The following is a 12,269-nucleotide window of genomic DNA, read 5'->3' as shown; positions in this document are numbered from 1 at the left end:
TAAATATTCTTTACCTTAATAAAACAAAACTGAAAATAAGTCCCAAACTTTTATTAAATTTTGACAAAAAACATGAAAACGTTTCAAACTGAACTTTGACCTGTTGGTTAGTGAGAAAGTCGCCGTTACAACAAACTGTTAGAAACAATTTGACCCCTAATTTAAACCCAAAGATCCCTAAAAGTGTTCGTTTTAATAACAATTATAAAAATGTACATCCTCCTGTTACAGTTAAAAATAACGTTGAAAAACATGGCGCTCAGTTTGTGAAGTCTGGTGAAGGATAAAGAGTCAGTGTTCAGTAGTCTGACAGTCAAACTGTAACATCAAGAGAATAAATACAAACTAAAAATCTCACTTGAACTCGCTGTGACGTTTCAAACAGGAAGTCTGTTTTGGATTCAAGTGAACTCAGGAAATGACATTTACATCAAACAGAAGAACATTAAAGTTTGTTCAAATCAAACAGTGTGACAAAACGTCTCATATTGCTGTTTGCTCCTTTAAAAAGTCTCTACAGTCTAACATCAATGTCTCTACAACACTAATCAATAATCATTGATCCAAACGAGCCGTTCAGATTCCCTCCAAACAAACGACGGGAATGGAAAAGGAAAAATGTCTTTTAAAAAACAAGTTGATAAAAACTTCAGTTTCTAAAAAATGTGTCGTTCCTTAAGACCGGAGAGATTCTTGCATAACAGTAAAAAGGGAATAAAAGTCCAGACGAAATCAGAATGGCTTCAGATCCTTCATCTGTGAAGATGAGGAGGAGGAAGAGGAAGAGGAGGGGAAAGCAAGGAGGCAAAGTAGTTAAGTAAAAGAGATGAGGGGGAAAAAGATAAGACTACGAGGAGAAAAAAAGACGGACAAGAAGATGGAGGATTTGGAAACAGGACCAGACAGAAGAGGAGGAAGACAAGAAAGCGGGGAGGGAGGATGAAGAAGAGTATGAGGAGGAAAACTAGAAGAAGATGGTTGTGGAAGAAAAGGACAAGAAGGACTGAGAGGAAAAAGATGAAGAGCAAAGCTGGAAGGTTGAATAGATGAGGAAAAGTAAAAAGGAGGAAGTGAAGACCAAAGAGTGAAAGGAGGAAGAGGAGGTAGACCAGAGACAGAGTAGATAAAAAGAAATAAGGCGAGGAAGAGCTGAAGCGAAAAGGACGAAGGTAAGAAGAGATAAGAAAGAGGAGGAGGAGGTGATGAAGAGGAGTAGTGTTCAGTCTGTAGTGTTGTTAATCCTCCTGTGAACGGCCTGCAGCAGCAGCAGAGAATACTCTTCCAGCAGAGCCGCCGTCTTCACCTCCCCCACTCCTCCCAACCCCCCCTCCACTCCCAGCATGCTCGGGGCGCCGAGTGGCAGAGAGTCGAGCTCCGCCCTCATGGCCTGGAAGGCTTCTGATAGGACGACGGCCATCTGATGTTGGTCAGGTGTGGAGTCATTGTGGGAGGAGCCACTCACCTGGAGGAGAGAAAGACAGGTGAGTGTCAGACTTAGAAGTTGTCTGAAAACATTGGTCTGCTGCTGATGTCACTGCTGATGTCATTGCTCCCCCCAAGACTTCTTCTGTCTTCAAAACCTTAATCCTGCGCTGCACTGTCCTACGGCTCCTTCATGAGGAGCTGATGCGTTGACCTACAGTCTAACTTTTCACTTGAATGGTACTAAAAAGTCTCCCAATCTGGCAACGACACCTGATTTCTTTTACCTAATGGGTCAGGACACAAACGGCCTTCCCTAAGGTAAGTTTTAACTTCAACATGTACATAATTCTATTTATGTCTGACTCTGATAAACATCGTCAAATATCACACTCACCTTCCTGTACAGGTGTGTGGCTCTCTTGAAGCAGCTCTGCAGCTCATTGGTCAGAGCTCTGCACGTCTCCACACTGATTGGCTGGTCTGCACACACAGAGAGAAAGAGAGAAGGTATGGTGTAAGGTGCTTCTATCTTTGTGAGGACCTTTAGTAACATACTGCAATCTCAAGCCCATTACCTTAACCTAACCATTAAAGCTAAATGCCAAACCCCAAAGAAACCTCACCTTAACCTTCACCTTATTTCAACCCAAAGCTTAAAACCAAGTCTTAACCCTCAAACAGGCCTTTGAAGAAGAGAGGACCAAAATGTCCTCACATTCCAAAAATGTCCTCACTCTGGTGAAATAAGCTTCAGTCCCTACTATGTAGCAAGTACAAGTATACAATCACACACACACTTCACTGTGTAACCCAGTTTCAGCAGAACTTTTTCTGACGGAGGGAGTTAAGAACAAGAACAAAAAAAACCCCAGTGCAATGTAGCGAAGAAGTGACAGATGACTTTAAACAAAAAGGAGTGAAACCTCACCCGTCAGTACGGAGCGAGAGGAGTAGTAGGAGGAGGAGGAGGGGTGCAGTGGTGAAGAGGAAAATGAAGGTAAGGGGTGCAGCCAGAGCGCTGAGCCCAGATGTAGAGGTGACAGCATGAAGGGATGAAGAGGAGGAGGCTGAGAGTCCAAACCTGCGTCGTCTCTCTGCTCCAAGCTGCCGCTGCTGCCTGCAGCAGTGTGAGGCTCCTCCTCCTGCCGGGGGGCAGTCAGCGGGGAAACGGAGACCGGAGGAGGCCGCGATGAGGAAGACAAGGAGGCGAGGGAGGGCTTGTCAGGGAGCGGTCTGCTGCTGCCAGGGACCCGAGCCTGGAGACCACGGGGGGCAGGGCCCACCTGGTTACCATGGTTACCTAGAGACGAAGAGGAGGCAACAACGACGGGGACAACGGCAGCGTGGGGGGGTGTGGCCAGAGCTGCGATGGAGGGCACCACGGCAACAAGAGGCAGTGGAGTGTCTTTGACCTGAGAGGAGGAAGTTACCGCTGCAGTTGATAATGATGTCACTGCAGGATCCTCGCTGGATTCGGGGATGTTGAGGCCGTCGCCCACTGAGACAGAGCGTGACATCTTGGCCATGGAGCTGGCAGTGGGGCTCATGTAGGAGCGAGATGCCACCGGAGTGGAGGAGGAGGATGAAGACTTCCTCGGGGTGGTGATGGCAGAAGGAGCGGCGACTGTTTCCTGCTGGGGGGACCTGGGGGAGGCGACGGGGCTGGGTCTCTGAGGGGGAGGGGCTATAGACGGGGGGCGTCTAGGTGAGGAGGGGAGGGTGGTGGGACGCTGCGGGGGGAGGAGCAGCTGAGAGGGGACGTCTCTTGATGGACAGGATGTGGAAAGAGAGGAGTCTCCTGAAGGGAGAAAGAGACAGTGTTATATTCAGGTCTAAAAACTGTTTGGAACCTTCCAGTTTGGGTCAGGGTCTTACTCGTCACATGTGTGTTGTGACGTCAGAGTCTCACCTGTGTCGCTCAGCAGGCTCTGAACTGACTGAGCCTTCCGGAGTCCAGAGGACGAGTTCAGATGGGAGGCGGCGGCCCGGGCTGTCGGGCCCAGGCTTCTTTTGGACTCCACTGTGGTTTGAAACTTCTTCTTTAGTGGTGAGGGCCGGTGGGTCTGCTGGACCGCCCCCTCCTCCTCCACCTGGCTCTGCTGCTGATCTGTACCTTGCTGGATCTGGTTCCCGATCTGAGAAGACGGGGTTTGGTCCTGGTCTTTCTTGTCCTGGGACTGTACCTGGTCCTGAAGGGAGGATGTTGGGTCCTGCTTCATTTTCTGTGTTTGGTCCTGGTTCCACGTCACCCTCCTGTCCTGGGAATGATTCTGGTTCTCCTCCATCAGAGGTCGTACCTCTGAGACCAGAGGACGGGCCTTTGTCTCCACTCCTCCTCCTCCTCCACCTCCACCTCCACTACCTCCTCCGCTGGTGGTGCGAGATGGGAGAGGAAACACAGCCCGACTAAGAAGCAGAGGAAACAAGACTTTTTTTTTTAAATCAGAAACACAACAAAGAACCAGAACCAGATGGTTTAAGACTGATCAGGTCACTAAACATGTTGAGGAACCAGGAAGTGAATTTCTACCTTGCAGCAGAATTCTGGGAGAGAAATCTCGAGGAGATGCTGAGACTCTCATTGGAGCTGTGAGACGTTTTGCTTGGACTTCCTGTCAACACACAGTTTACATTCAGGGTTTAACATTAATATTTTTTTTTCACTTGCCTAAAGTCCATTTTTATTTGCTCCTAAAAAAAGTGTTTTATTTATTAGCATTTATCAAGTAACAGCCTGATGTACCTTTGAAACACAACAGTGTTGACAGTATTAAAGGTGTTGATGGTGTTTATAGTACTGACAGTGTTTATGGTGTTAAAAGTGTTGATGGTGTTGACAGTGTTGAAAGTTTTACTAGTTTTGACAGTATTGATGGTGTTGACAGTGTTGATGGTGTTGACAGTGTTGATGATGTTGACAATGTTGAAAGTTTTACTAGTTTTGACAGTGTTGATGGTGTTGACGGTGTTGACAGTGTTGATGGTGTAGACAGTGTTGATGGTGTTGACAATGTTGAAAGTTTTACTAGTTTTGACAGTGTTGATGGTGTAGACAGTGTTGATGGTGTTGACAGTGTTAAAAGTGTTAATGGTGTTGACAATGTTGAAAGTTTTACTAGTTGTGACTGTTGATGGTGTAGACAGTGTTGATGGTGTAGACAGTGTTAAAAGTGTTAATGGTGTTGACAATGTTGAAAGTTTTACTAGTTTTGACAGTGTGAATGGTGTTGACAATGTTGCAAGTTTTACTAGTTTTGACAGTGTTGATGGTGTTGACAGTGTTAATGGTGTTGACAGTGTTGATGGTGTTGACAATGTTGAAAGTTTTACTAGTTTTGACAGTGTTGATGGTGTAGACAGTGTTGATGGTGTTGACAGTGTTAAAAGTGTTAATGGTGTTTACAATGTTGAAAGTTTTACTAGTTTTGACAGTGTTGATGGTGTTGACATTGTTAAAAGTTTTACTCGTTTTGATGGTGTTGACAGTGTTGAAAGTTTTACTAGTTTTGACAGTGTTGATGGTGTTGACAGTGTTGATGGTGTAGACAGTGTTGAAAGTTTTACTAGTTTTGACAGTGTTGATGGTGTTGACAGTGTTGTTTTACTAGTTTTGACAGTGTTGATGGTGTTGACAGTGTTGAAAGTTTTACTAGTTTTGACAGTGCTGACAGTGTTAGTGTTTCAGTGTCGATGTGTTTCAGACTCTGACTGTACCTGAGCCTGAGAGGTCGGCCAGTGTGACAAAGTGTTCCTTCAGGAAAGCCTCCTGGTCTGGAGTCTGAGGGACGACCTGAGAGGCCCTGACCTCTCCTGTTCCTCCCCCTCCTCCACCTCCTCTTCCTCCTCGTCCTCCTCTTCCTCTTCTTCCTCCCTCCTCATCATCCTCCTCCATCTCCAGTTCCGAGGAGTTTCCATCGACACTGAGAGGCTCTGTGGGTTCTGAGTCTGACAGACGGGACAGAGGGAATAAAGACGACTCATTATAGGTGAGTGATACAAGAAATCTGCCTGCCTGCCTGCCTGTCTGTCTGTCTGTCTGTCTGTCTCACCGTCTCCTGCAGGTCTAACAGGACTGGACATTGTGGAGCTGAATCCCAGCGAGCAGCCGCTGTCTGGACTGGGTTTGTCCTGACGTCCACCTGTCACAGTGGGACACACCTCCTTCACCTGGAACTCACTGACAGGAAGGGGCGGGGTTTAAGACAGAGTCAACATCCAACACAAAGGGAATCTGTGCTGATGATGAAATCAACAAACAGTCCTACCTTCCTGCCAGGCTCACTCTGTCCTCCCATTCGTCGGGATACAGCACAAGAGGCTCCCTGTCTGGGCTCTGATTGGACAGCCGGATGAAGTCTGGCCTCTGATTGGTCTTCGCCTCATCCTCCACCTGGACAGACACAATCACACACCATCACTCTTCACCTCAGGACATACTGGTGATTAAATATTTCTCAGGTTCACTTCCTGGGCTTTCTACCGTATGTCATGACCTTCCTCAGAGAGCTGAACTTTCTCAGGTGTCTGATGATGAATATTAATCTCCACCCATGTTTGACTTTCTGTTATCAGGTGACTGACACCTGAGCAAGTTCTATTTGCTGAAGAAGACCATGAATACTGTCAAAGGCTCCAAAGTGATCCTGACGTTAGCTTGTGTGTGTTCGTACCCATGCAGAGGTGACCTGCAGACTGACGGTGCTCCCCAGCTCCTGATTGGTCCTGTACAGCCCCGCCTCCACACCTGGGGCCCTCCTTCTCGGGCTACAAGGGGAAGTGTTAACATCGAGGGAGTGTGTATTCACCTGCGTGGGATGGACAGAAGGTGAGGTTTACTCTGCGTTTATCCTAAAATCAGGTGTTTTTTTTTAATAGAGTTTGGTATGTTGTAGTTTCTGTCAGCATTCTGACCTCCACCTGTTCCTCCTGCTCCTCCTCCTGTCTGTCAGGGCAGTACGACTCCAGCAGTCTCAGGTCCAACATGGACTTCACCATCAGGACTCCGTCGCTACCCGTCCTCCTGGACCACTGACGACGTGGGAGTCGACCCCCTGAAGCCTCCTGAGGGTCACAAAGAAACACTGAGGTACACGCTTCTACTGGGACATCACTGTGTTACTTTCGACCTTAAACATATAAAAACAGCAACGTGTTTAAACCCACATGTTCTGTTAATTCATGGCCACCATTTGTAAATTCAAGAACAAATTCATAATTTCTGCATAAAAAAAAAAAATCTCTGCAGTCTCTATTCATTTTCCTGCATTTTATTCAGAAAGCAGGAGGAGGACGCACGATAATAAATGACATCAAAACATAAAAACAGTAAGCTAACAGTTACAGATAAAAGAGCCGGCAACATCAGAGCATCTCAAAACTTCGGCCGTTAATAATTTAGCGCAGCAGCCCGTTTACTAACAATGAGATTAACGAGGTTAAAGCTTCACACATCCATGGAAAAGAGCGCATATTAAAAGATCGATCTCGGATTTTATGAATTGTTATCGGGTCATTCTGAGGAGGATTAATTTGAAGCAGATGAATCGATTACTATATAACCCAGCCCTAGTCACAGTCACCTTTGACCTTCCACCACTGAATTCTAATCAGGTCATCGTTGAATCCAAGTGGACGTTTGCGCCCAATTTGAAGAAATTCCCTCAAGGTGTTCATGAGCTATTGCGTACACAAGAATGAGACAGACGGACAACCTGAAAACATAATGCCTCCAGCCTCAGCTGTCACATCCACTGACCTTCCTGTTGTCTCTGCAGTGTTGAGAGTCGGACTTGTCATCAGTCATTTCTGAAACAAAAAAACACAACAAACGGGACACAATTTATTTTGCTCATTAACTGAAGAGCTACAATTCATCTGTGAACACAAACCAGTGTGGGAACGTAACAAGGTACAATCAATCAAGAATTGAATCAGTACAATTATGTCATACTTTACATAAGTACTTCCATTTTATGCCACTTTATCTTTCAACTAATACATAAAGTATCTAAAATTGTTTCCACTTAAATGAACTACGACATTAAAATACTCTACGTGTATTCATTAGTGATAAAAAACAGAAAAATATAATATTTCATAATGATAAAACACCATGAAAGGAGGCATTCTGCACACAGAGTACTTTTCCGTTTGGTACTTATATATTGTATACTGTATGTATATTATGATGCTAAAACTTCTGCACTTTTACTTAGTTTTCCACACCAGACTTTTACTTACTTGTAACAGAGTATTTCTACACCGTGGCACTACTTAACTCAAGTAAAAGATCTGGGGGCCTGTTGCACCAATCACCATAAGCTAAGATTTTCCGTAAAGTTTCCTCAAAATAAAATCGGCTGCACAAAACACTCTTAAGTCTTCTCTTTACGGTTTCCTTAAAATGTTTAAATATTAGCAAGCAAACAAACAATCTCCATGGAAACTTTTACCGCTGTAAAATCGCTTTTAACATAGTAAATGAGGTTTTCCTTAACTAAGAAAACCTCCGGGCTAGCATGTTTTGTAACCATGGTAACAGACCTGTCTCCTCCTCCACCAGGCATCCTGCTGTGACCATATAAGGACAACTACGCTCCTCCTCCTCATCCTCCTCCTCTTCCTCCTCCTTGTCGCTGTCGGAAGACATTGTGACGACACGAGGAGACAACACCTCCCTGCTGCAACACATACACACAAGTTGGGACATAATTCATCACAGTTTGTGTTTACACCAGTTAAACAAACATCAGGTATCAGCAGCAGTAGAGCAGCTGTGAATGGAGCTGAACATTTACCTGAGGTTCACCACTTTCTGCTGAGGTGCATTCTGGGAGGTCTGAGTGCTGCTTGGAGGACGGAGGTCAGCGAGCCGCTGCCTCATCCTGATGGTCAACTCTGGACTGAGACGCCACACAAAGATACAGCTGCAAACATACAGAGGTTTCATTAGTTATTGTTATTGTTATTGAAAAACACTGAGCAACATATTTTGAGCTGACTTTAATTAAAAACTGTTCCAAACATACGCTGAACATTTGGATATGAGCTCAGTGAGCTGAGACGTACCTGTCTCCAGACACTGTGATCAGGTGTCTGCAGTCACTGCTGAACTTCAAACCGGTTACTATCTCTGAGAGACAGACAGACAAATAGAAACAGTGTTGGTGTTAAATATCCATTACTCATAGTCTAAGACATACACATGTTGATTCCCCTCATGTGAGACTGATGCCTCTCAGAAACTCGACTTGATAGTCTGGTTTGATTGTGTTAGGTTTATCAGTTTTATCAGTTAATATTTGTAGTTTCACATAAATTCTGACTGCTGACTTCACAGAATGGTTTGCTGTAGTTCAATTTCTTAAATAAATTTGTTTCCGTGTTGCTGTGTGGACCTCCTTTCTTTAAAATGCTCATGAAAGAGCTGGACATAACAATTCATACATACATTTACATACATCAGAAAGTTTCAGAAACTTTGATGATTTTTTTTGTGTGCAGGATGTATTAATAGGATAATTAATATTTTTTTAAAAAACTGATAGTGTATAATGGCATTTAAAGATCACTTAAAGAGAAAAATATTAATCAAAAATTCATAGTATAGTATATCGAACATTTTCAATGAAAAAAGTCATAGTATAGTGTCTCGAACATTTTCAATGAAAAAGGTCATCGTATAGTATGTTGAAAATTTTCAGTAAAAAAAAGTCATAGTATAGTATGTTGAAAAATTCTAATCGAAAATTCATAGTATAGTACGTAGAAAAATTTCAGTGAAAAAACGTCATAGTATAGTATGTTGAAAATTTTCAATCCAAAAAGTCATAGTATAGTATGTCGAAAAATTTAAATCCAAAAAGTCATAGTATAGTATGTCGAAAGCTTTCAGTGGAAAAAAGGTCATAGTGTCGTATTTCGAAAAATTTCATTCCAAAAAGTCATAGTATATTATATTGAAAAATTTCAGTGAAAAAAGTAATAGTATAGTATGTTTGAAAAATTTCAGTGAAAAAAGTAATAGTATAGTATGTTGAAATTTTCAGTTGATGAAGTCATAGTATAATATGTTGAAAAATTTTAATCCTGAAGTCATAGTATAATATGTTGAAAAATTTTAATCCAAAAAGTCATAGTATAGTATGTCGAAAATTTTTTATCCAAAAAGTCATAGGATAGTATGTCGAAAAATTTCAGCGGAACAAAAGTCGTCATATAGTATGTCGAACATTTTCAATGAAGAAAGTCATAGCATAGTGTCTCGAACATTTTCAATGAAAAAAGAAAGTCATAGCATAGTGTCTCGAACATTTTCAATGAAAAAAGTCATAGTATAGTATGTTGAAAATTTTCAGTGAAGTCATAGTATAGTATGTTGAAATATTCTAATCGAAAAAGTCATAGTATAGTACGTAGAAAATTTTCAGTGAAAAAAAGTCATAGTATAGTATGTTGAAAATTTTCAGTGAAAAGTCATAGTATAGTATGATGAACATTTTCAATGAAAAACGTCATAGTATAGCATCTCGAAATATTCAGTTGATAAAATCATAGTATAGTATGTCGAAAAATTTCAGGGGGAAAAATTCATAGTATAATATGTCGAACAATTTTAATTGAGTAAGTCATAGTATAGTATCTAAAAATTTTTCAGTGGAAAGTCATAGTATAGTATGTCGAAAAATTGCAGTGAAAAACCTCAGAGTATGTCGAAAATCTTCAGTGAAATAAACTCTTAGTATGCCGAAAATTGTAATCCAAAAAGTAGTATACCAAAAGGAAAAAAGGAAAATAGGAAAAAAGTAATAGTATAGTATGTCGAAAGCTTTCAGTGAAAAAGGTCATAGTATCATATTTCGAAAATTTTCAGTGCAGAAAGTCTTAGTATACTATGTCGAAAAGTTTCATTCCAAAAAGTCATAGTATATTATATTGAAAAATTTCAGTGAAAAAAGCAATGGCACAGTACGTTGAAAAATTTCAGTGGAACAAAAGTCGTTATATAGTATGTCAAAATTTTCAGTGGAAAAAGTCACAGTATATTATGTCGAAAAATTTCAGTGAAAAAAGTCATAGTATAGTATGTCAAAAAATTTCAGTGTGGAAAAAAGTCATAGTATAGTACGTTGAACAATTTTCATCAAAAACGTCATAGTATAGTATGTCGAAAATTTTTAGTGAAAAAAGTCATAGTATAATATGTCGAAAAATTTCAGAGGAAAAAAGTCTTAGTATAGTATGTCAAAATTTTTCTGTGAAAAAATGCATAGTATAGTATTTCGAAATTTTTAGTTGATAAAGTTATAGTATGGTATGTCGAAAATTTTCAGTGAAAAAACTTATACTATAGTATGTCGAAAAAGTTTAATCCAAAAATTCATACTATAGTATGTCAAAAAAATTTCATTCATAGTCATAGCATAGGGTGTCGAAAATTTTCAGTGAAAAAACCTATACTATAGTATGTCAAAAAAGTTTAATCCAAAAATTCATACTATAGTATATCGAAATATTTTGATCCAAAAAGTCATGGTATAGAATGTTGAAAAATTTTCATCCAAAAAGTCATACCATAATGTCGAAAGCTTTCAGTGAATAAGGTCATAGTATAGCATGTCGAAATATTTTAATCCAAAAAGTCATAGGATAGTATGTTGAAATTTTTAGTTGATAAAGTCATAGAAAAGTATGTTGAAAACTTTCAGTGAAAAAACTTATGCTGTACTATGTCGAAAAAGTTTAATCCAAAAATTCATTGTATAGTATGTCGAAATATTTTGATCCAAAAAGTCATAGTATAGAATGTTGAAAAATTTTCATCCAAAAAGTCATACCATAATGTCGAAAGCTTTCAGTGAATAAGGTCATAGTATAGCATGTCGAAAAATTTCATTCCAAAAAGTCATAGTATATTATATCGAAAAATTTCAGAGGAAAAAAAGTCACAGTATAGTATGTCGAAAAATTTAAATCCAAAAAGTCATAGTATGTCGAAATTTTAAGTTGATAAAGTCATAGTATAGCATGTGGAAATTTTCAGTGGAAAAAGTCATAGTATAGTATGTCGAAAAATTTAAATCCAAAAAGTCATGGTATAGTATGTCGAAAATGTTTTATCCAAAAAGTCATAGTATAGCATGTCGAAATATTTTAATCCAAAAAGTCATAGGATAGTATGTCGAAAAATTTCAGCGGAACAAAAGTCGTCATATAGTATGTCGAACATTTTCAATGAAGAAAGTCATAGTATAGTGTCTTGAACATTTTCAATGAAAAAAGTCATAGTATATTATATTGAAAAATTTCAGTGAAAAAAGCCATAGTATAGTATGTTGAAAAATTTCAGTGAAAAAAGTAATAGTATAGTATGTTGAAATTTTCAGTTCATGAAGTCATAGTATAATATGTTGAAAAATTTTAATCCAAAAAGTCACAGTATAGTATGTCGAAAATTTTTTATCCAAAAAGTCATAGTATAGGATGTCGAAATATTTTGATCCAAAAAGTGATAGGATAGTATGTCGAAAAATTTCAGCGGAACAAAAGTCGTCATATAGTATGTCGAAAATTTTCAGTGAAAAAAGTCATAGTATAGTATATCGAAAATTTTCAGTGAAAAAAGTCATAGTATAGTATGTCAAAATATTTTAATCCAAATAGTCATAGGATAGTATGTTGAAAAATTTCAGTGGAACAAAAGTCATCATATAATATGTCAAAATTTTCAGTGGAAAAAGTCATAGTATAGTATGTTGAAAAATTTCAGTGGACAAAGTCATAGTATGTCGAAATTTTCAGTGGAAAAAGTCATAGTATAATATGTCGAAAATTTTTAATCCAAA

At 40.0% G+C, this 12,269-nt stretch overlaps 1 protein-coding gene across 2 annotated transcripts in view; it reads right to left on the bottom strand.

Moving 5' to 3' along the window:
• Positions 1-40: 40 nt before the first annotated feature.
• mapkbp1 (mitogen-activated protein kinase binding protein 1) overlaps positions 41-12,269 on the bottom strand; it is a 59,101-nt gene continuing 46,872 nt past the window's right edge. Inside the window, exons 18-31 of one of the 2 annotated variants that reach the window (XM_050061904.1) lie at positions 8,494-8,557; positions 8,223-8,351; positions 7,969-8,102; positions 7,181-7,230; positions 6,337-6,486; positions 6,096-6,230; positions 5,691-5,815; positions 5,475-5,602; positions 5,140-5,370; positions 3,956-4,037; positions 3,335-3,831; positions 2,507-3,223; positions 1,820-1,905; positions 41-1,462 (exon numbers count right to left, since the gene is read on the bottom strand). In XM_050061904.1, the coding sequence (XP_049917861.1) occupies positions 1,220-1,462; positions 1,820-1,905; positions 2,507-3,223; positions 3,335-3,831; positions 3,956-4,037; positions 5,140-5,370; positions 5,475-5,602; positions 5,691-5,815; positions 6,096-6,230; positions 6,337-6,486; positions 7,181-7,230; positions 7,969-8,102; positions 8,223-8,351; positions 8,494-8,557 (2,771 nt within the window). In that variant the 3' untranslated portion in view covers positions 41-1,219. Of the gene's footprint in view, positions 1,463-1,819; positions 1,906-2,506; positions 3,224-3,334; positions 3,832-3,955; positions 4,038-5,139; positions 5,371-5,474; positions 5,603-5,690; positions 5,816-6,095; positions 6,231-6,336; positions 6,487-7,180; positions 7,231-7,968; positions 8,106-8,222; positions 8,352-8,493; positions 8,558-12,269 lie in introns of both variants that reach the window. The other variant, XM_050061903.1, reaches the window with a different exon arrangement.

The sequence above is a fragment of the Epinephelus moara genome, chromosome 14, assembly GCF_006386435.1.
Source record: "Epinephelus moara isolate mb chromosome 14, YSFRI_EMoa_1.0, whole genome shotgun sequence".
NCBI classification, from domain to species: Eukaryota; Metazoa; Chordata; class Actinopteri; order Perciformes; family Serranidae; genus Epinephelus; species Epinephelus moara.
This window is presented reverse-complemented; position numbering and strand designations above follow the sequence as displayed.